The sequence below is a fragment of the Syngnathus floridae genome, chromosome 1, assembly GCF_059516105.1.
Source record: "Syngnathus floridae isolate MCC-2025c chromosome 1, RoL_Sflo_1.0, whole genome shotgun sequence".
Classification (NCBI taxonomy): Eukaryota; Metazoa; Chordata; class Actinopteri; order Syngnathiformes; family Syngnathidae; genus Syngnathus; species Syngnathus floridae.
This window is the reverse complement of record NC_142413.1, coordinates 22,260,030-22,283,064: the sequence shown is the minus strand read 5'-3', so window position 1 is coordinate 22,283,064 and position 23,035 is coordinate 22,260,030. Positions and strand designations below refer to the sequence as shown.

Sequence of the window (23,035 nt, the reverse complement as noted above, 5' to 3'; positions counted from 1 at the left end):
GTAGAGTAGAGTAGAGTAGAGTAGAGTAGAGTAGAGTAGAGTAGAGTAGAGTAGAGTAGAGTAGAGTATGTTTTGCATTTTGAGTTACTACATCATGTGGTACCCAAGTAAAACTATCATTTGTGCTTTCTGGTAACCAAGTCACAGTTGTGAGCAATACAGTGACTAATCTGATTTGAAAGGTCCCATTGTTATGCAGTAAATCTCTGTGGGGGTGAAATAAATTCTTTATCGCTCTAATTTTACAAACAAAAAACAAAAAACACTTTGGTAAACATCTTGAAAATATTAGATTCTCTTTAATTAAAATATACATACACATTTCATCATTAGAAAACATGTACATTCTTGATATTTACACTTAGATACATGAAATGTGCTGGAATGTGACTAAAACTAAACTAACAAAAATCAGAAAAGCTCTCACGTTCGTTGTATGATAAAAAATAATTGTACAAAAAATGAATATCAATAAATCACAATCAGATTTTCACACACATGAATGTCAAAAGTACACATTTTAGCAGCTGATTTGTTTTAACTTGTTACATTTTCTACAGTCAATAAAGCACACGGGTGCAGGAATGACTTTGCAATAAATCGGCAATACATGTAAATATGATTCATAAGATGGATAATGTGGAACCTGAAGCAGAATGGTTGGAAGTGTGAACTGCATGTGCTAAAGTCATTAGGACCCACAGATGCTTAACACTTGTGGGAGGGAACACCGGAGGTGCGCATAGTTTACAAAAAAAAAAAAAACAGGGACTCACAGTAACATCTCTCTTTGTCTCTCGCCATCCCGCTAACGCTCAAAATTTGTACTCTTTAAAGATGTCTTTGTCTGTTTTTTCACTGATGGTTTGGACGGCTGAAAGGTTGGTTTTGTGACGCTGGCTCTGAACACTGTGATGTAGCCCGTAGCAAAAGTAGATGAGCAGGCCTGTGCAGGTCAAATATTACAGTTCACTGACTTGAACGAGTGCATGAAGTGGAACCTTCACAGTCAAATGCTGTGCTCTGGTACTGATTGACTTGAAATGTTAAGGAGGATTGATTTGTTTCAGGTTTAAAATGCCATATCAGTAGACTTTTGTGAACTGAAAAGGTCAGATTTTAAGTAGCATTTTAACATCTTTCAGTGTTACCAATTGTAAAATAAATTATCATGAAAATAAAATAAAATGAATCATCCTTTAAAGACAAATATGTTATTGCTGTTATTTTTATTCTTGCCATTATTTACGTTTTAAGTTCTGCTTGGCAAAACTGACGTAGGCCCACAAAACAGTTCTGAACTGAAGTCTGAGAAGATTTGTTGGTCATGTTTGAACTTCAAGTTTTGTTTGACCTTTGAGCCTTGTTTTGACTTCAGAGGTTCCACTGTCCTACCAAATGTTCTTATCAGATGCGTTGCCTCACCTATTGCCATCCAGATAGCATAGCGTAACCACGTGGCACCTTTTAACTGGAACATGAGATAGATGTTTATAAGTTCACTCACGATGGGCAGTACAGGCAGTAAGGGCACCTGTTGAGCACATAAATAGCCATGTATGTTGAGATCTTGTGCTTGGTTCCTCAATCCTCATCCTGCACTCACCATGAAAGATGCCTTCTTGGCATTCTGTGGGTGCCTCCAGATGAGAAAAACAGCTAGTAGCAGAATAATGGAGAGGACACAGACGAGCACCACACTCCATGCCTCCATGTTGGATAAGGCATCAATAGCCAGGCTCAGGGTGATGCACAAAGCAGTCACGCATGCAACTGTACCCAAAGATGATAAGAAACAATGAGCAGTGCAATAGTCGAGCGACGCTGATAGCTACGGATGGGAATATGAAAAATAAAAAGCAAATGCCCTCACCAGAGACTAAAATCAGAATAGTGACTCTCTTGGAGGTGTCTGAATTTGGAGATGATGGCGGCTTTAGGAAGCCAAATTTGGTGTTGGATTCAATAATTTGTAGTCCTCCGTCATCAGATGGGGTCACCTGATACCTTAAACGACAACACGTTTACAACATGAAAGGATGTAGTTCAAAGCATTCAAGATGTTAATGAATATACAATAGATGACCTCAGTAGTAGAATGCATATCGCCACAAGTGTGTAGGCAAACAGGGTCCCGATTGACATCATCTCCACTAATGCGTCCAGGTCAAACAGTAGAGCCATGATGGCTGAAGATGGAAAAACAGTATTTAAAATCAGCGCTTACAGGACACTGCATTGGAGCAGTGGTGCTAGTGCTCGATAAGATTCAGAATGACAAATGCACAGCCCACCACTGAAGTGAACTATGTCCATGTGTCATGAGAGATATTTCTTGTCAGTGTCATTTATAAAATGGGAAAGCACTTAAGACAGTAAGAGAAAGTAATGTAGCCCAGTAAATGTCTCGTAATGCTAACTCCTCCTTAGACATCTTTACCTGCCACAGTTCCAGACGATATGGTAGCCACAGCAGGACTCCCCCTGGAGGTAACTTTGGTCAGGGGTTGAAAAAGAAGGCCGTCCCTCGCCATGGCAAACATCACCCTGGGCATGGGGAACATGGAGCCCAATAGGCTGTGCAGACAATTAAAAAAAAAGCTCATTGCTCACATTAACAGAGTGGTGTTCTTTTTAGTATCAATAAAAATTTCAAATTTCAGCTTATACCTGGTGGACAGGGCACACAATGACCCCACAGCCACAACATATTTGGCGGGACCCCAGCCGACGTATTCAAAGGCAACCGGCAGGGGGCTTGTTTTGCTGAGCATATAGTAAGGCGTCATCAGGGTGAGCGCGGCGGAAACAGCAAAGTAGGCCAGGAAGCAGATCAGGAGTGAGGCCACAATCCCCACTGGAATAGATTTTTGAGGATTCTTCACCTCCTCACCTAAAAACACACGCAAGTCGCCACAATATTAACGACATAACATAACATAACATAACATAACATAACATAACATAACATAACATAACATAACATAACATAACATAACATAACATAAAAACCAGCTCAGTGGCCTAGTAGTAGAGTGTCCGCCCTGAAACTGGAAGGTTCTGGGTTCAAACCCCGGCCGGGTCATACCAAAGACTATAAAAATGGGACCCATTGCCTCCCTGCTTGGCACTCAGCATTAAGGGTTGGAATTGGGGGGTTAGATCACCAAATGATTCCTGAGCGCGGCACCGCTGCTGCTCACTGCTCCCCTCTCCCCCAGGGGATGGATCAAAATCACATGCGGATGGGTTAAATGCAGAGGACAAATTTCACCACACCCAGATGTGTGTGTGACGATGATCATTGGGGACTTTATAACACAACATAACATAACATAACTTACTTGCTGCTTTTGTCAACTTGACTGGTGGAAAATATTTCCACATTGCAGGACAGATAAAGGCTAACCCTTTTCTTTCTTCTTTCCACCTTTTTGGTTTTAACAATTTTGCAAGAGTTGGTTTGCGCCCAGACTTCCCCATATAATAAAGGATGACATTAATATTATTTTAATCAATTAATTAATAAAAAGACAATGATTAAACAAGTTGGAACATACAACTCGGTAAAAGATGCGCTTAACAGGTGAGTTTGTTTACTTTCTTGCCTGAAAATAGTGAAAGTAGCGACTGAAATTATTGTCCATCAAAGTGGAAACTGCCCCCAAAACGAGATAATGAAGGGTTATTGCTTAAAAGCAATGAACAAACACAAAGGATGTTCAGTTCTGATATATGTATATATGCTGTGTTGATGCAATCAGCAAGAAAGTGATTTGATGCCTGCAGCATGTTTTATATCCCTTGAGTGTTTTCTTCTCACCTGTTGTTGCGATACAGTCAAAGCCCACAAAGGCGTAGAAACAGGTCGCTGCCCCAGCCAGTGTTCCGCTTAAACCGTAGGGGAAAAAGCCACCGACCCCAAAATCGCTTGTGAGATTTGCGGCCGTGCTCAGGTTACTGCACAAAAGAGAGCAAATTGTGTCATCAGCATTGTCCTGTAATCTGGAGGGCCATAACACCTTATCTGTCGATGAGAGGATGCTGCACGGCACGCACCCAAACACAAACAGCATTGTAACTGCAACTCTTTGAATTTACTTGGCTTGCGCTGTGGCATTGAGCAATTGGTCTTCGCTGATTTGCCAGTTTGCGATGTCTCCTGTGATGAAGCCTGAGATGGCGACAAAGACCAGGACCAGGATGTTGACCCCTGTGAAGACCTTGTTGATGGAGGTTGACTCTTTCACACCAAAGGAGAGCAAACCTTCAGAGGAAAGTCAGATTTTACAAGTTATGTACCCAGTCATGGATGAAAATGTTCAAGTTGAAGAAACATTTCTCAGTACAATTAGCCGCTACTCATTGAAGTGTAAAATTATGGAGCTAGGTGATGTAAATTCCTGGTTGAGATCGGGGTGGGCCGAGATAAGCACAATTACTTCATGTCGTTGCCCATTTCGGCAAGTCATGTGATAGTGGTGCATGGAATGAAATTGTGATGAATAGTGACAATGTACAAGATTAAATAAACAAAACAAACTAGTGTAAATATTTCAATGACAGTAAGAAAATAACATTTCATCACTACTCGAGATTTTTTTTAAATCAATTATTCGAATTCCCCCAAGTATTGATTAGCATTTCTGATCAAAGGAGCCAGATTTAAACTGAAAATTGGCGTGATCCATTTTTGGCTGTTAGCTAGCCAACCAGTGCATGAGAAAGGAAATAAAATGACGAAAAGTATCATGAGTATGTTGTGCAACGATGTTATGTGTGCATTTTACTTCAGCCTTTTTTGGGGTAATGTTTTTTTATACTGTAAAACAGGGTATTCTGCAAAGATGACTAGATTTGACCATATTTGGGCAAAATATATCATGTAAACACATTATGACAAATCAGATGCCAGCTTTTCGGGGTTTTTTTTCTATAAAATTGACACTTGTAGTGAAGCAAAGTTACCAGACAGAAGCACAATGAGAAAAGCAGCAAAGACATCTGGATAGCGTGCCAACCCTGGAAGACCCATTGCTGCATTCTCTTTCAAGTATTTGGACATGATGCCCCCGATGAGGTCATCAAACGTCCCACTCCACGCACGCGCAACACTGGATGTGCCTGAGCAGAAAGTGAGTGGAAAAATCAAATTTATTTATAAGGCACTTAATCACAAACACGTCCCAGAGCTGACAAGTATTAACGACATCTCCCGATGTTGACCCCCGCCAGGAGGGCAAGGAACAACTAAAAAAACAAACCAAAAAAAAACAACTGGGGGGAAAACAATACAACCTTGAGAAGGGACCAAATGCAATAAACCGAGTCACCGTATAACTGCAGTCATAAAGTCAGAAAATACACATGTTGATATTTCCTGACATCCGCTAAACTTTAGACTTTGGTGGTTTATGATCTTATTTACATGGCAATAAGACAAGATTATGCATACGTGAGTCATCTTTGAAGAATCTGCTTCTACAGCAGGTGGAAGGTCACATGATGTATCATGTGGATGATTGATCATTCATGTTCTTTCTCACAATGTTATATAAGACCCCCCCCCCCCCCCAAAAAAAAATGTTTTATCATTTCCCCATTCACATTGCCGTTCCAATTAAAAGCGAATTGTTGTTGATAAAATCTGCTTTGAAGTTACCTATGACATAAGAAAGAAGTAGATTCCACCCGGTGATAAAAGCCAGCAGCTCCCCAACCGTCACATAGCTGTACAGGTACGCTGAGCCCGTTTGAGGAACTCTGGAGCCGAACTCTGCGTAGCACAATCCGGCAAATATGGATGCCAGGGCGGCGATGAAGAAAGCGATGATGATGCTGGGCCCAGCCGTCTCTCTGGCCACCTCTCCGGAGAGGACGTAGACGCCGGCTCCGAGAGTGCTACCCACACCGAGCGCCACCAGGTCCAAGGTGGTCAGGCATCGGTTAAACGTGGACTTCTCTCCGTCGGGCTCCAGAGGCTTCGTCCGGGACAGACTCCCGAAGAACCACTTTAGCCCCATGTACGTCATGCTTAGGCTTGGGATGTAAAGAAGATTGGTATTGGAAGTCGCAGGAGGGAATGAGGGGAAGAAGTAGAAGACGGTGAAGATGAGTAAGAAGGGCGGGCATTCAACATGTCAATGAATAATTTTCAGGGCAGCCCTCAAGTAGGACTCCATAACATCAACGTAATGTCATTTACGGACCCCTACAAATAACATTTGCTATTTGAAATGGACGCTTTGCACGACAGCAACTTCATTCCTTGCCTGATTTTTAAAATCAAATTTTAGAAATAAGGTTTTGCATCACTATTGTATTGTAATGCTTGCGTGACATTTATTTACAATTATATACAGAAAGAATTTACAATATAAAACTACTGTACTGTACTGCACTCTACATCCGTTTTAATTCCTAGTTCTAAGAATTAGTTTGGTCACAAACCCACAACTCTCAAACCTGTGTTATATTGCTATTTTAAATTCATCTTAATCCAGTTATGACTTTCTAATGCCAATGTTTGAATATGTAATTGACCTTCATATAAAACCAGCTATAGACTTTACTCAACGATTTTCAACTTCCTGCAGCCTTTAATGACAGTATTGAGTCAACAATTACTTTGATATCTACTAAAATACAATATATTCTCACCTCATCACAGCAGGATCATGTCAGAAGATAACCGCAGCCAAAGTCACTATCACATGTTTAATCACAACTATAAATTAATAAAGATATTAAGAGACTAGTGGTAAAATGTGTTTGGACATTGATGATGAATATGCAGTGTTATTGCAAAGTTGTTTAATTTGGGCATTATTCCCTTTTATCTTGTAAACGCAATTGTCATGCTTTCTAAAACCTTCACTAAAAACAGCAGAATTAACGCTGACTACTGGAATTTGCACACTCCTTGCTGCTCAAAGGTGTCACGCATGCCAGGTAATGGACATGAGAGTTGATAAAACACAGGAGGACAAAGCAGCCATGATGCAGAGTGCACACCTTTCTGCCTTGAGGTAGAATTCACTACCAGGGTGGGATTTCAGACCCCTAATCCCTCCTGGCATCCGCTTTAGCAGCAGTGAGGGGCAGCCGGTGTGTCGGTCTCAGTCTACCTTTGACCAAAAGTAACCCTCTCGGCCTTGCTATCTGCTGAGCTATCTTTTCCACACCACAGATAACAAGTTTATTAACAACAACAACTGCACATGTGACCACGATTATATCACATTAAGAATATGATTTCCTGTAAAGTCTTGAGCACATTTACAAATCAAATCAGACTTAATTGATTATCAGATGACATGAGGTTCTCATTCTATAGACACGCATGTTCTTGTACTGTACCTTGTTTGCTGTCCCACAAGGAGTGCCCAGTGGCAGGCACCAGTATCAGTGCTGCTGACTTGGAAGGAAACACGATTTTTACTGCGATATATACAAGAGTGGCTTGCGAGACCCTCCCACTCGGTGGAATTACTCACAAAGTAGTCTTTCTTGCTCCCTTGTTTGGATCGTTCATAATGTGCTCATTATTGCAAAGAAGCTGTGAATGTGAACCAAATATCCCAGTGAGAATCTCAAAAATGCCTTTGTGCTGAATTGAATTGTTTAAGAAATGTTGCATATTAGAAATGGGATTTGGTGCGAGGCAATGCTCTCAAGTTCTACAGACTGAAGGATTTCAAACTGTGCTTTAACAAATAGTTCAAAATTGGCCATATACCAAGTTTATTTTGGCATTTTATTCAGGGACGATCACTGTAAGTGCAATATGCAATCGAAGCACAAGAGGTCAGTATAAAGCACCTCCTACATTGATTGAAAAGCTACAACCAGGTGAATGTCATTTTCATGTTTAATCACGAGACTGTGATTCCCAATTGGTACTATATGTACACTGGCTCTCCTTTAACTGGTCGTTCAAAAATATAGTTTTTCACAATGACTGTAAGTGCAATGCGCAATTGAAGCACAAGAGGTCAGTATAAAGCACCTCCTACATTGATTGAAAAGCTCCAACCAGTGTTTTGCTGGTTAACGTCATGAATTTCACGTTTAATCACAAAACACTGTGATTCTCAATCGGTACTATACACTGGCTCTCCTTTAATTGGTCGATCAAAAATACCATTTTGAAATTTTACTTTAAAGATGAAACATGACCAAAGTTAACAAACATTCAAACTTGAAATGAAATGAAAGGTTCACAGCAAAGAAAAGTAGGTCATTGACTTATGGGGCTTCAACACCGGCTATTAACCTTATGGTATAACCGCCACACGAATTCAAACTGTCACTCGAGAGGCTATAAAAGCACATAACATCTTTACAATAAGGTAATCAACGGTGTATACTGCCTGTTGAACCAGGACATTCGAAATCAAAGGAAGAAAATATCCAATAATTTTTTTAAATGTAAATGTGCCTTGACTTTGCACTGATTACCGAACTCAAATTGTCTGCATCATAAAAACATTTTAACCTACATAACTCACTATTTAGCACCATGGGCGTCACCAAGAACTGGAAAGAAAGGCGTTTGTACAGCAATACTGTCATCTAGTGACATTGTATTGTATATAGGGGGGAACAAATTGGCACACGAAAAAAAAAGCATAACACACGAGAAAGCCGGGTGAGTTGACATACGTGCATTTCGACCTCGCATGTAATTTCACATATATTTTCCCCATTGATTTCAGTTAAACCTCTTTTGACTCAAATGCCAACTTCTAAATGAAATGTAACCTTTTCTTCCAAAATGCCTTTTTTTTTTACAGTTGTTGTCTCTGAATGCAACTTCTGCAGAGAACGTTATAAAAATCCACTTTGCGCAGCAACTGTGCGTAAATAGATGCGTAAAGTTGTGCGTAATGTGCGCGGCGTGGGCGTCAAATTCATGTCTCCTTCCTTTGTGGCCGCGCGCACGTACCAGGGAGACCGTGCGCGCGAGCGCCGCAGTCTTTGCGTCACACCAGAGGGAGGACACGTAACGGTCCGCAAATATAGAGCTAGTCTGCACCATTTCTTTCCACCCCAAACTCAGTTCATTTGAGAAGGTAATCGCTTTTTGTTTAATCTATTTCTTCCGAGCGAATACACGTAACGAATTTGTCTCTGTCGATTCCTTATCTACATATGCAAATACTGCACCCTAAGAGTGACGTTTGCGTAAAAAAAAAAAAAAAAAAGATTTCAAATAAGTCATTTGTCGGGCTTAAGAAGGTTACTTCGAAGTTTTAGAAATAGTATTTTTGTGCATGGAGTTTGGGGTACAAGTAAGGGCGTTGCTTTGTATGCCAACGCAGACCCTCAGACTGCATTCTATTGCTATTTTTGGAAAGAGACACCCATGTTTGAAACAGTGGTGCATATGAACATTTATAGGGATCTTTCTTTTTTCCCAAAAGTGATGTTTTGTCAGCCTCAACCAGAGTTGATCATGTACATACAATTCACCAGCATTCACAGATGAAAATGACATATTCATTTGAATGTGTTGAATTTACTTTTTGTCTTGGCATCTCAGTTGTAATATAGCTACCAAAAAAAAGAGAAAGAACGGTTGTTATTGTATTTGAAATATTCTGTGTCCTGTGCTGCTTTAGATTTAGAGACCCCCTTTAACAAGTTAAGGGAACAGTGAGTAGACAATAAGATTAGATTCCACCTGAGGGGAGGGGTTGTCTCAATGCACACGGTGACTCTTTTCACGTTACACTTGCAGTCAAGTGACACCATTAACGGCATTGCTGTCATCTTGTTGTTGTTTTTTTCAGGCCCCAAACGATTGACCCCTGCACCGTGCAGACACAGACGACCAAATTCAGAGATGGTGAGTGGACATTCTTCTGTATTGTGGATTGGATTGGACCAAATATATGATTTTACACATTAACTGAGCACAAAGGAATATGAGGCAATCAAAATGAGAGTACACAAACACCAAAGAAAGTGTCTGCTGAGTGTGCACTCATGAACATTCAGACTCTTCTTGAGACTCTTCCTTGTAAGGCCGGCCCACTTTGAGGATTTTGTGAAAAGTTACCAGGGACTTGTTTGGCAGCCGAGTTGCTATGACAGTGAAGCTGTGCAGCTGTCGAGGAGAGTGACGCTGGTTAGTTGTGAATGGGCAGTGGAAAACGCCTTTTGGCCGACTGCCCTGAAGCAGCATTGATCTATCTAGCAGCTGCTGCATTGAACACTGTTTTCCTGCAGCCCACAATGACTTTGCATGTACTGTATCTTCTAAACTTCAATGGGTTAAAATCATGGCCATGGGGGACAACTTAGTTTATTCTAAACGTTGGCTTGACGTTTATTCATTGCTTTTGTAAAAGACCCTCAGAAGAAACTGCTTTGTGTGTAATCTGACTCCTTACTGTACACCCACCGTCCCACCCCTTCGTCCTTGCACCAGCCCCACACACACGCACAGTACTGTGTGCTTGCTCACACATATGCTCACATTCAAGTTCCCTCTATGAACGGGGTCAGACAGCTAGCTGCAACTGCTTTCATGGCAAAACGCTTCAGCTTGTGTCCAGTAACAAGCAACTCCCGAATATAACGAATACATAGTAACTTGCCAGTGAAACAGCAGGATATGGATTGAGAAGCAGACATGACACAAAAGTTGAAAAGCAAAAGGCTTATGAATAAGCAAAAATACAAAGTAACAACAGAGTGCAGGGCTGGATGCAGAAGAAGAAACAGAATAAAAGTTATTAAATAAAAGTTCTAAGCATAAAAGAACCACAGCAAGTGCATAGGACTTGTTTGATCAAGGAATCAGGTCTATATGACGAAATAAATACAATAAAAGGACAAAGCATAAAGGACCAACAACTGCATCAAGCAACACCCACTAACAGCAGAAAGTGTGCTTTGTTGTGATTAAACCCATGTGAACTAAGTGAAAAAGAGCTGACAATGCATTGGGAATATCATGGTCAAAATTCACCAATAATGCATGTGTGTAAGCATTTACGGGATAGTAGCTGTTTTGTCAATAACACACTGAATATACTGTACAGAGAAAACATACATGTTTGTGACTCTTCATTAAATTATTGAAATGAGCAACAACTTTGTGTGTGTGCCAAGAAGAAAAACAAAATAAAGAAAAAAATAACCTTTGTCATGCATAGACCTTGGAATGAATCCGCGTTTGGCCAAGTAAAGTATATGAAGTGTGTAAGTAAGGAGAGGTCATGTGAAATATTTGCCGCTTAAACCTTCCTATTATAGTCTGTAATGCTGTTTTGTCAATAACACACTGAATATACTGTACAGAGAAAACATACATGTTTGTGACTCTTCATTAAATTATTGAAATGAGCAACAACTTTGTGTGTGTGCCAAGAAGAAAAACAAAATAAAGAAAAAAATAACCTTTGTCATGCATAGACTTTGGAATGAATCCGCGTTTGGCCAAGTAAAGTATATGAAGTGTGTAAGTAAGGAGAGGTCATGTGAAATATTTGCCGCTTAAACCTTCCTATTATAGTCTGTAATCGCATTCTAGAGAATATACTTTTTTTCATTATATTTATTTGATTTTAATTTATTGACTTGGCATATTTAATCATATTAATTGATTTGATTATTTGAATTTACTGACTTAAAATATTTATCAACCATGTATCAGTTTTTCTATTCGATCAACAAAAGATAAATAATTAAATGTGCAACATTATAGTGCCATCTAATAATAGTCCTGTAATGTGCTTGAAAACCTATTTGTTTCCAGGTGTTCAGAGGCACAATAACAGATGCTCCCAATTCGAATCCCGGCGCCGATGCCGAGGCGCTCTACAATGCAATGAAAGGCATAGGTAAGTGTCTGAAAACTGCGCACGTGATGTTTATTCAGCATTTCCCAATGTTTGTGACTCCCATGTGTATGTCTCCAGGCAGTGATAAAGAAGCCATCTTGGATCTGATCACCTCTCGTAGCAACGCTCAGAGACAGGAAATCATTGCGGCGTACAAGTGTACCTATGGAAAGGTACGCTATATTGCATCATTTATACTAAACTAGATTTGCTAGTTCAACCGTCCGTCCTCTTCATCATGCTGCTCACATCTTGAGACGACTCTCACAATAGCAAAGTGTTGACATCCATTTTAGTTATTTAAGGTCTTTGGACTAAAAGTCCAGGTTTAACAAAATTATTGTCATTAACACCTGTTAGAAATGTTGCCATTCAGCCGGCTCGCTGTTAAAGAATAGCCTAATGTCCAAAATGTGTTAAAACATGTCTAAGTGAGAACAAATATTTTGCAGGATCTTATTGAGGATCTGAAATATGAGCTGACAGGTAAATTTGAGCGTCTCATTGTGAGTCTGATGAGAACACCACCCTACCACGATGCCAAAGAAATAAAAGATGCACTCAAAGTAAGACAACTCTTATGTCAGGGAAGTGGAGTCGTTATTATATTCAACTTGTTGACCCTGTCATGTAGGGAGCTGGAACCAACGAGAAAAGCTTGATTGAAATTTTGGCATCAAGAAACAACAAACAAATTCATGACATGGTTCAAGCATACAAGGATGGTGAGTCCATTTTATTTGTCCATCATTAACACACAGCATTAGCTGTGCAAAATGTGTGTGTATTATTTTCATAATTTCACTCTGATGTCTGTCTACATGTTTTTTTTTTAGCCTATGGCACAAACATGGAGGAAGACATCATAGGGGACACTTCAGGTCACTTTAAGAAGATGCTGGTTGTTTTACTTCAGGTCAGTTATCTGATACAATCCCAATACTGCTTTGTGGTGGTCAGCAGCAGCAAGTTATCAAAAACCGCCCAATGAGCAGTTCAATGACTTTGTGGCTTCCTGCACGGTGAGCTTGTTGTCCTTCTTTCAGGGGACCAGAGATGAGTTGGGAGTTGTGAATGCAGATCTGGTGGAGCAAGATGCACAAGTGAGGGAATGTGAAACTGCGCTGAACAATGACATGAGTGGCACCTCTACATTCAAACATACACCAGCTCAGTGGCCAAGTAGTAGAGTGTCCTCCCTGAGACTGGAAGGTTGTGGGTTCAAACCCCGGCCGGGTCATACCAAAGACTATAAAAATGGGACCCATTGCCTCCCTGCTTGGCACTCAGGGGTTGGAATTGGGGGGTTAGATCACCAAATGATTCCCGAGCGCGGCACCGCTGCTGCTCACTGCTCCCCTCTCCCCCAGGGGATGGATCAAAATCACATGGGGATGGGTTAAATGCAGAGGACAAATTTCACCACACCCAGATGTGTGTGTGACGATAATCATTGGGACTTCGACTTTAAATCCAAATGCCCCAACAGTGGTGCAGTCCTCATATCCACAACCAAGCAAATCATTTGTTTTCAATCCTGTTGACAATGGAAATTCAGTTATATTTGACCTTTACAGCTTGGCAACATGTACCTCTATTTATGACTTTATTGTCATGATGTGTCATTGTAATTCTGCCATCTCTTGGCCCACTTGTCTCAACAAAAGGACCTTTATGCCGCTGGCGAAGAGCAGTGGGGGACGGACGAGGCTAAATTCATCATGATACTGGGAAACCGCAGCGTGACCCACCTCCGCATGGGTGAGTGCATGCTAAGGGGAATTAACATGCACATGTTGTATTTAGTCTTTTCTCGTGCGACCTCTCGTAGTGTGACTGCGGCTTAAATGTGAATATCTAACTCTTTGTAAAATATATCAAGAAGAGTCTTGTACAGTAAAATAAAGAATATATGGGATGAAGAAAGTATCCCTGAATCTTAATTTCGTTATGGTATACACCTCATAAATTGTGAAATGGTAACTGTAACGAAGGACAAACCAATGAAGAAACACGTGTGTCCATTTTGTTACATTTATCCAAATTTAACAAACATAATGTACTGTAGCATCTTGTATTTTCTTGTCTTGTCAGTTTTCGATGCGTATGAGAAGATTGGAGAGAAATCCATCGAACAAAGCATCAAGAGTGAGCTGTCAGGGGACTTTGAGAGACTGATGCTTGCTGTTGGTAAGATGCTGATCTTTGAAATTCTGTTATTATTTTGATGAAACTAGTGCAGACGTAACATCATACAATGCAAATGGTAAACTCAAACTATTTTTAACATTGATTATTCCATTGATTATTGCATCAATTAATCGAATAATCTGACACAATTTTGAATGTGTATTACAAAACCACTTTTCCCCATTGACTGTTTTTATTTTGTATTGTTAAGTGATAAAAACAAAAAAATAACATCTGAACATTGTTAGGCAAGAGGAATTTATGTTGTACTCTTCAAACTTTTTAAAACTGTTTCAATAACTGGTGCGATTAATATTTTTCCAAAGTAATTGTAATTGTAATTGATTTGATGAAACACAAAAGACAATTTGTTTGTTTACATTATTTAAAAAAAAAAAAGAATACCTAGTTACTGTTGGGTAGCTGACATTAGATGGCATGAACAGGTCTAAGGTAAATTTGGCTCTAGGCGATAAATTAATCATTAAAATAATTGTTGATTAATTCGATTACTTGTCGATTCATCGATTAATTTTGACAGCTCTAACCGGTAATTATTTTCCAAACACAGTAACTACTAAAGTGTAACATACAGTATTTTATTTTGGAAATAACATACTCTGCTACTGTCTTACAGTCCAGTGCATACGCAGTGTTCCCATGTTCTTTGCCAAACGCCTTTACAAGTCAATGAAGGTAAATATAAATGTCTGGTCATTTTCAATTAATCCCAAAGTCAACGTTGCATTAGTAAAGCACCTGAAAATTCCAACTATTGCAACTTTACAACAAACGTGTGCTGCATTTCCAGGGTCTCGGTACAGATGACAACACACTGATAAGGATCATGATTTGCCGCTCTGAAATAGACATGTTGGACATCCGAGAGTGTTTCAGGCTCGGATATGAAAAATCACTTTACAACATGATCAAGGTAGTAGAACGGCAGAAGAGACTGTCGCTGAGTTCAGAGGACATCACTGATATGTGCTTGCCGCATACAGGACGACACATCAGGCGATTACAAGAGGACTCTGTTGAATCTATGCGGAGGTGATGATGAGTGAGTATCATTTTAAACTACCGTTATAAAACACAATGGCAGAGGAGGACCATAACTAGAAAATTGAGCACTGATGACCAAGGTTCAAGCAAGGTTTTGGCTGTGCTCATTGAGCTGTGTTGTGTCAAACTAATGATTGCAGTTTAGCCGGAGAGTTCTTCCCTGAAGCAGCTCAGATAGCCTACAAGATGTGGGAAATAAGTTCCATGACCAAAGTCAAGGTTTGACCGCCACTTTGTGACACAGCTCTAGTTGTCATTGCATGCTTTGCCCTGGCTGTTCCATGCAAGTTTGCAGCGATCCTCTTTGCTTTACTAGGAAAGTCAAATTTCAAAACAATATGAGTTGACGTTAACAAAATGGCTTTTCAGACTGCACCATTTCATTGTTGTGGCTGTGTGTCATGTTTGCTAACCTGACACTAAGATTTCACACTTGCCAACTAACCAAATAGCATGTGACCAACATGCATTCATGTGACATTTGTATGCATGGTTGTTGCTTTACCACTTGCGTCTTTGTCAAGATAAAGAATTAACCCCTGTCCTACAACCTCATGATGCATTTGTTCAACCAGAATTTAATTTGTGCATTTCAACAATTTCACTTCTAGCTGAGGCCAACAGTTTTCCCCTATTCCAACTTTGACCCTGCAGCTGATGCGCAGGCTTTAAGAAAAGCCATGAAAGGATTTGGTGCGTAACCTTGTCTTAACAGTTTAGACATTTATAAAATATCTCATTTGAATAACTAACGTTACCGTCATACCATTGTGCGCTACAGGAACAGATGAAGATGCAATTATAGACATTATTGCACATAGAAGCAATGCACAGAGACAAGAGATCAGACAGACTTTCAAATCACTACTTGGAAGGGTAAGAGATGCTCGTCCGTAAAAATATTTAACAATGGGTTTTTTTTGGTTTGTTTTACCATATAAGCTATAAAACGTTTGCGTGAATTGGTTGCAGGATCTGATGAAGGACCTCAAGTCTGAACTGTCAAAGAACTTGGAGAGACTGATCATTGGTCTCATGTTGACCCCAGCTGAGTTTGATGCCAAAATGATGATGAAAGCCATAGAGGTGATGTTGACATTTAAATGTATTGGCTTCAATCATGGATCAATAATGCAGATCATTCACTTACCATTGCAGGGTATGCACAAACATTTTGAAAATCATTTTATTAGGAAAAGTTGAGGACTGATTATCAAATGCAATCATGTGCACAGACGACCACTGATGGGTTTTCAAAGTCAAAGTTGGCTACAAACGCAACAGAATAGGTTATTGGGAATAAATTGTTTCAAATTATTTCATGAAACATATATTAGAATTTAGATTGTAAAAGTGCATCTGATTTTGTTTTGAATATCCGAGAAGGTCTGTAGAAATGAATCTTTCAGGTCATTGAGAGTACCAAACAAACAGACTAGAGGGCGCCAAAAGTCAGAAATTCTCATTTGATTCCTGCCTATCCTCAGTTCTGACAAAATTGGCAATTACTGAGAAAGTAGAAACACATTGCTAGAGTGCAAGTAGTAGTGCAATTAGTGTTGACATAACACTCAAACTACCTTATTGCAATCAGTCGTACCTGACGAAGACACATTATCCATTGTGAGTATTTCTGGCCTTTTCCACAGGGCGCTGGCACAGATGAACATGCGCTGATTGAGATCCTGGTCACCAGGAACAATGAAGAAATACAAGCCATGAATGCTGCCTTTCAAGACGGTGAGCTTGTTGGCGTCAAAGGTGACGTTTTGTAATAATTTCAAACATGTACATTCAATTCTCACTCAAACCTCACAGCCTACAAGCAATCTTTAGAGGCAGCGATTCAATCGGACACATCAGGTCACTTTTGCCGCATCCTGGTTTCTCTCGTGCAGGTAATTTTTTATTTGTATCATCTCATTGGGCTCATAATTATGCAGACACAGCACGGTGTGATGGAAACAAACACATTCCTATTTCCAGTAATTAGTAAGAGTTATTCCAGCCATCTATTTCCTCATCAGAGTTATGTATGAGCTGGAGTCTTTCCCAGCTGAATTTTTTATTGAGAGTTATGACCTGGAATGGTCTCTAGCACACAATTTAGAGACTCAATATAACCTAAAATACATAGTTTTTTTTATCGTGGGAGGAAGCTGAGGAGAACCTGCAAACTCTACACAGGAAGGCCAGAACCGAGATTGAGAGATACATGCTTTTTGCAACGTGCTGGTTATGGTTAGTATTTCCCAATGTCAAAAAGCCCAAGGAAACCACCATTACCACCAAGGCAATATGCAAATTAGCACTGTGAGAAGCCTCGGCAGAGCCAAAATGCGATCCAATTTGTATCATGACATCATTTCCACGTCTCCATGTTAGGACATGATCTTATCGAACATTCCAGTATATTTTTAACCATCTAATGTGAAAAGAACCAATTGGAACAATAGGTCGCCCATCCTGATTGACAGGAACATTTGGCTCTTTCTGGAAAAGTCTCAATGTGGCAATTGTCTTTTGTGTTGTAAAACAATATTGTGTGATTACATCATTTCTTTCCGCCTCGATCAGGGTGCAAGAGACGATGGCCCTGCAGATTTTGAAAGAGCAAATACTGATGCTCAGGTGGGTCTCATACTAAAAGGAACTAGAAAGGCAAAAATTTTCATTGCTGATTATTTCAACTTCTTGTTCTGCTTCTAATCAACAGGAACTTGCTGATGCATGTAACGCCGATTCTGATGACAGGGTCATGAAGTTCATGAGTGTTTTGTGCACCAGGAGCTTCCCTCATCTAAGGAAAGGTAAACTGCAGTTGTGATGATGTTCACATTTGCTTTATGGTCGATGTGATCGGTGCTCAATGAGTGCAAGCTGGCTCACAGTTTGTCATCTTTTCAGTTTTCCAAGAGTTTGTCCGGTTCTCCAATAAGGACATTGAACAGATCATCAAGAAGCATATGTCGGGAGATGTTAAAAATGCCTTTTATGCCATTGGTAAGACTTTCAAACAAATAGCAACAAGCTGATCAGGACTTTGCAGCGACACCCCTATTTAGAACTTTACCTCAATTTGCTCTCTCTTTCCGTTGCAGTCCGCAGTGTGAAGAACCAGCCTTCTTATTTTGCAGACCGATTGTATAAAGCCATGAAGGTATGCACAATGCATTCACTATGACAAGACATCTCAAGGCAAAAGATTCTATTAAAAAATATTATTGCACAATATTAGTTTAAAGTTGTAATTATTAGGACACCTTGCAAAATTATTTTGCATGCCTTTATTGGCTTTTCATTGTACAACAAAAGCCTGGGAAATTTGAAGGAGCCTCCAAAAAAAAAAAAAGGCTTTGCCTTGGCTTGCCTACATTATTATCAATCAAAGTTGATATCTGTTCTAATGAAACTGTTTGTGCCCAGGGTCTCGGCACAGATGACAGAGCGTTGATACGTATCATGGTGTCCCGTAGTGAGATTGACCTTTTCAACATTCGCAAAGAATTTAAAGAAACACAAGACACCTCTTTGCATGAATTCATCAAGGTAGAGACAATGATCGTAAGTCGGCGTCGATGTCCACTAACACCTGCTTGCTTGCTTTTTTTTTTTTTTTTTTTTTTTTTTTTTTTTTGATCGTTTGTTCTGTTGCATCCTGAGAGCGAATGTGGCACGGTCGTCTTCTGCTAAGGCAATGGAGCCGCGGTAACCTATAGCTTCCTTGTGGTGGACTGTGGGTCTGTGGCTTTTGCTCAGCTGTTCAGGAATTTCCCTTGTATGCTCAACTTCCTTTCGGTATCTGTTGCATGATTGGCTGACGGCTCTGCAGACAGGAAGTAGCCAGGAACATATATCTATAATAACTTCCAGAAGAAATACGCAGCACATTACCCCATGTTGGCCTTGCAAAAATATTTTCCAATTATGAAACCACTTTGAGATTCTGCTATGTATGAAAAGAGTGAGGGCTGACATTGTGCCAACTCTTGTTGGCCACATTGACGTCTCGCAAACACAAGCCCATTAAAATGAGTGGTTTGACTTAATAGAGGAGTAACTGGGTTACATTTTGGCACATTAAGTTTGGAGCAGGCGTCTCACTCTTAGAGTGGATCTAGAAAGTCCACCTCATAGAACAGCAATATGGGTCAGTCAGAGGTACTTGAAAAAGTTGTAGGAGGATGTTAACTCCTATTTCACAATGGTCATAAATGACCACTTCCCCAGTTATGAGAGGGGTGTGAATACGTGTTCAACAGCATTATCGCGATTGTTTATCTTTACCTTTGCTCCCTCTAAAAGATGGGTTTTTTTTTGTCAGTTATGCACACATTCAAATGATTTGTTCTAGTCTCACACTCTTTTTTTATATTACCTGGCATTTGAACAGGGGTGTGTAGACTTTTTATAGTTTATTAATTGTGAAAGTGTAAATACATAGTATATGGTAACACATCATGGGTGGGGAGCATTTTAAAGTCCTTTGAAGGCCATAATAAATTCTTTAAAAGATAAAAGAAATATGGTCTATTTGTAGTGCGGTATATTACGAACATATTTGGCTTAAGAGAGTTGGCACTTATAAGTATTTTTTTCTTATGTTTATCACGTTTATATTGTAAACAACACAAAGTCCCTTTTTAATGTTAAAATTCAATTTCTTGACTGTTGCCTTGGCATGTATACTGTACGTCCTTCGTTTTGCATGCAGTGAGTTTTGTGTTTGTGTGATTAGTCAGAAAAACCTGAATACATTTGATGTATTTTAACATTTGTCTTTGTGTATTCAGGGCGACACTTCGGGAGATTATCGCAAAACCCTGCTGGTGCTGTGCGGAGGGGAGGATGAATGATAGCACGTCTCCGCACATCTCCGTGTCAAGGCCTGCCAACTATACTGGCCGCATCACATCACAGTGAAAATGCAGTGGTCTGCCAAACTGTATGTCATAAATGCCATTTTATTTTTTTTTATTTGAAGATATTTGAAGGCACAACAGTACTTCCCAGGACACAGCCAATGAATCGAATGAAATAAAATGACTATCACCTGGTATCTTACTTATTATTCTTGTACCATATAAAGTTGAATAATTTCAAATCTCCCTATGGTGTATTCCGTTTTCACCACATCCTGTCTGAACAAAAAAGAAGTGCTTCTATTTGCATATTGGTTCAATAATTTATTATGATGGTACTGGCACAATGACAATGTAATAAGCAGAATGGGAACTATTTGATTATGAGGAAACTCCCTTCAAGTTAATACCTCTTTAAAGTTCTCATACGTGTGGCCAAACGTTTGTGAAAGTATGAATATGGGTATGCAGTACTTCAAGTAGGTTAAGAAAAGGCCATTAAAAACATAATTATAGTAGAAGCACATTCTACGTTGGAGTTCACTACATAAACACTGCGTGTGTGGGTGCAGCTGCTGCAGCCTTTCTTTGTGATAAAAAGAGGAGAAAAAAAAGACGGGTAGTGAGGAAATCCCTAGAAGAAAGCCAAAATCCAAGGCAACAAAACTGCCGCAGCTAGTTGTAGTGCCAGTCCATAAACGCCATTCAGTGATCACAAAATGCATTCTTATCCCAAAATGTGCAGAATTTCTTGAATTGCCTTATCTGATTAACTCCCCGCTTGTTCTATTTCGATATTGACAACGAGTGCAAAAATGTTTATAAAAATAAAAATTGTGGCCATTTCTGTTCATGCACTTGAGGCCCCAAACTGGAGGCCTCAGGCCTACTGCACGCTGATTAACCCCAAATATAAATATCAATTTATGATGAGTCACACCCTGTAGGAAGAACACAAAGTTGAACACACACCAGGTTCTGTTCACACTGAGCCATTTTGCTCAGTTATGGGAATTCCCCAAGTCTCACAGTGAAATTGCCCCCCCCCTCCACACCACAGCAGTTTCCTTAAAAAGTGAATGCCGCTCAGACACAAGCCAAATGAGTGGGTGAGTTGTTGTTTATACCACTTTCATACTTTTACATAATCTAGCATGTTTTCTGCTAAATGACTTATCCATTTTTTGTTGATTTGTTTTATCCGAGTTATTCAGAGACGGCAAGAAATCGCTCTGTTATTTGACAGAATATGCATAGTCTGTTCAAGAAATGCTCCTTTTACTTTTGTGCTGCACTGGAAAGCTTCAGATTCATTTTTATTCATAAATTGAAACTGATCATTTATCCAATAAGTTTTACAAACTCTAACATGTCCAGGTTGACGGTTAAAAGAAATTAGAACACAGAAGAGTTGAATTTAGACATTCTGCTCAAGAAGACGCAGTAAACAAGCTGACAAACAAAAGACATGCTGCTCATTTCTGCTGTTAGGAAATGCAAAAAGAAAAAAAAGAAAAACTGGTCCATATGAGTTTATGACCCTTGGTCTCTTTTAAAATGTATATAATTTACTGTCTTGCTTAACCACTATTTACCAGTTTGGCACATTAGGTAGATCTTCATTTTATTGACTGCTTCACAATATTTTAGAGATGTTATCGTATTTTGCCCCGCAATGTTGGCAACTACAGACTCTGAAGTTCTGTAGAGGTCAATTTAAAATAAAAATCACACACTAACTTACTTACTGTAATATGTTATACTAGCCTAGTCAAATATCTATTTGTTTAAAGACAAATAATTTATTATGGCTAAATACGGGAATAAAGGCAAACAAAATAAATACACTATTTATTATGCTAATATGTATGCTTTTGCAATATACTGTTGTAATGTTAAAAAAATGTTGATGCGTTAAAAATATTAAGTCACAAATCTGAAATCAAATGAATTGATCCTGGCGTGATCGTAGTACACAAAAATACCATATTTGGGAATGACATTGATACACTTTTTACACCCAAAACATTATTTCCATAATACATGACAAGCATATAGAGGGAATGGTAAACATTTAAACCATGTTTACAATTGACCCCTGAATATTTGCGACTCACCATTATTCCCACATTGTTTTTCTCATAATTAAAAAAAAAAATCTTACTTTGGGAGCATTTTGGCGGGAAGGAGGCATGCCCATCGAATAGCGAGGTTCCATTGCAGGGGTCACCAACACGGTGCCCGTGGGCACCAGGTCGCCCGTGAGGACCGCATGAGTCGCCCGCAGGACTGTTCTAAAATTAGCTCAAATAGCGGCGCTTGTCAGTGAGCTGCATCTATTTATTTTACAGTCAAACCTCGGTCTCGAACAAATCGGAATTCGAAGAAAAAATTCGAGATTCTTTTGCTTCGGTTGTCGAACAAAATTCGGAGGTTGAACTCGCGAGATGAGCCGGGAGGACCCGAAAAAACCCGACCACGCGGCCCGGATGCCGACGGACTCCGTTGTTATTGTATTTTCGTTACTTTGAGGATTGTATTAACCTCTAATCATGCCTCCAAAGAAAGCAAGTGGGAGCAGTAAAGCCATCCTAAAACACAAAGACGCTCTTAAAGCAATGCAACAGTGAGCGCCCGGCGCGCTGCGGTTGCGCGATCGGACCAAATTAAGCTCCCTGCACACTGAGGTCCACTTACATTTTGGAAAGTACATCAGGACTTTAAAAATATTTTCAAAATTTTAGCGACGGCTCTGTCACAATAATGCGACCAGCGCGGTGCAGATGCACGGTGGGCGACGCGCTACGTTTGCGCGTTCGGCGGTGCGCTGCAGATCGGACAAATATGCCCAAATAAAAAAATGCTTAAAAAGGCAGGGTTTTTTTGTCTTAAAACGGATTAAATATTTTTCCATTATTTGTAATGGAAAAAATAGATTCGGAATTCGACCGATTCGCTTCTCGAACCGCCTTATGGAACGGATTGTGGTCAAAAACCAAGGTTTGACTGTATTTTTGATATTTTTGTAAAACATTACACTTACATGTGAACTGGAAATGACAACAA

The 23,035-nt window shown here is 39.7% G+C and overlaps 3 protein-coding genes across 9 annotated transcripts in view; 2 read left to right on the top strand and 1 right to left on the bottom strand.

Annotated features, from left to right (window-relative positions):
- Positions 1-279: 279 nt before the first annotated feature.
- Positions 280-7,441, bottom strand: LOC148404621 (cationic amino acid transporter 2-like). Of its 3 annotated transcripts, none has more exons than XM_088388135.1 (12): positions 7,360-7,441; positions 5,663-6,039; positions 4,969-5,124; positions 4,102-4,267; positions 3,824-3,960; positions 2,671-2,893; positions 2,441-2,577; positions 2,087-2,189; positions 1,874-2,007; positions 1,607-1,773; positions 1,426-1,534; positions 280-946 (listed from the first exon to the last, which is right to left on the bottom strand). In XM_088388135.1, exons 2-12 carry the CDS (start codon positions 6,030-6,032, stop codon positions 816-818), a joined length of 1,833 nt encoding a protein of 610 aa, XP_088244261.1. In that variant the 5' UTR covers positions 6,033-6,039; positions 7,360-7,441; the 3' UTR covers positions 280-815. The 3 variants fall into 3 exon arrangements, with proteins under 3 accessions (XP_088244261.1, XP_088244252.1, XP_088244271.1); XM_088388126.1 differs by lacking the exon at positions 7,360-7,441 and adding an exon at positions 7,015-7,034; XM_088388145.1 differs by lacking the exons at positions 4,969-5,124; positions 7,360-7,441 and adding an exon at positions 7,015-7,133.
- A 1,483-nt stretch (positions 7,442-8,924) lies between these two features.
- anxa6 (annexin A6) lies at positions 8,925-20,166 on the top strand. Of its 2 annotated transcripts, none has more exons than XM_088387216.1 (25): positions 8,925-9,074; positions 9,795-9,850; positions 11,768-11,852; positions 11,931-12,025; positions 12,305-12,418; positions 12,487-12,577; positions 12,689-12,768; positions 12,899-12,955; positions 13,520-13,613; positions 13,947-14,042; positions 14,680-14,738; positions 14,854-14,976; positions 15,047-15,105; positions 15,248-15,326; positions 15,719-15,800; positions 15,889-15,983; positions 16,080-16,193; positions 16,757-16,847; positions 16,926-17,005; positions 17,685-17,738; positions 17,824-17,917; positions 18,015-18,110; positions 18,209-18,267; positions 18,534-18,656; positions 19,901-20,166. In XM_088387216.1, exons 2-25 carry the CDS (start codon positions 9,848-9,850, stop codon positions 19,961-19,963), a joined length of 1,986 nt encoding a protein of 661 aa, XP_088243342.1. In that variant the 5' UTR covers positions 8,925-9,074; positions 9,795-9,847; the 3' UTR covers positions 19,964-20,166. The 2 variants fall into 2 exon arrangements, with proteins under 2 accessions (XP_088243342.1, XP_088243333.1); XM_088387207.1 differs by having other exon boundaries at positions 18,534-18,671.
- Positions 20,167-20,972: 806 nt separating this feature from the next.
- tnip1 (TNFAIP3 interacting protein 1) overlaps positions 20,973-23,035 on the top strand; it is a 15,028-nt gene continuing 12,965 nt past the window's right edge. The window contains exon 1 of one of the 4 annotated variants that reach the window (XM_088387153.1): positions 20,973-21,078. In XM_088387153.1, the coding sequence (XP_088243279.1) occupies positions 21,049-21,078 (30 nt within the window). In that variant the 5' untranslated portion in view covers positions 20,973-21,048. The remainder of the gene's footprint in view (positions 21,079-23,035) is intronic. The other 3 variants (XM_088387160.1, XM_088387186.1, XM_088387195.1) reach the window with 3 other exon arrangements.

Excerpts from the sequence above, each read along its gene's own strand:
- anxa6 (XM_088387207.1), top strand. Across the intron at positions 14,977-15,046 it reads CACTTTACAACATGATCAAG|GACGACACATCAGGCGATTA; the intron begins GTAGTAGAACGG and ends TGCCGCATACAG. Across the intron at positions 17,918-18,014 it reads CTTCCCTCATCTAAGGAAAG|TTTTCCAAGAGTTTGTCCGG; the intron begins GTAAACTGCAGT and ends TCATCTTTTCAG.
- LOC148404621 (XM_088388135.1), bottom strand. The coding sequence starts at position 6,032 with ATGACGTACATGGGGCTAAAGTGGTTCTTCGGGAGTCTGTCCCGGACG. Across the intron at positions 3,961-4,101 it reads AATGCCACAGCGCAAGCCAA|TAACCTGAGCACGGCCGCAA; the intron begins GTAAATTCAAAG and ends TCTTTTGTGCAG. Across the intron at positions 2,894-3,823 it reads TGACTGTATCGCAACAACAG|GTGAGGAGGTGAAGAATCCT; the intron begins GTGAGAAGAAAA and ends GTGTGTTTTTAG.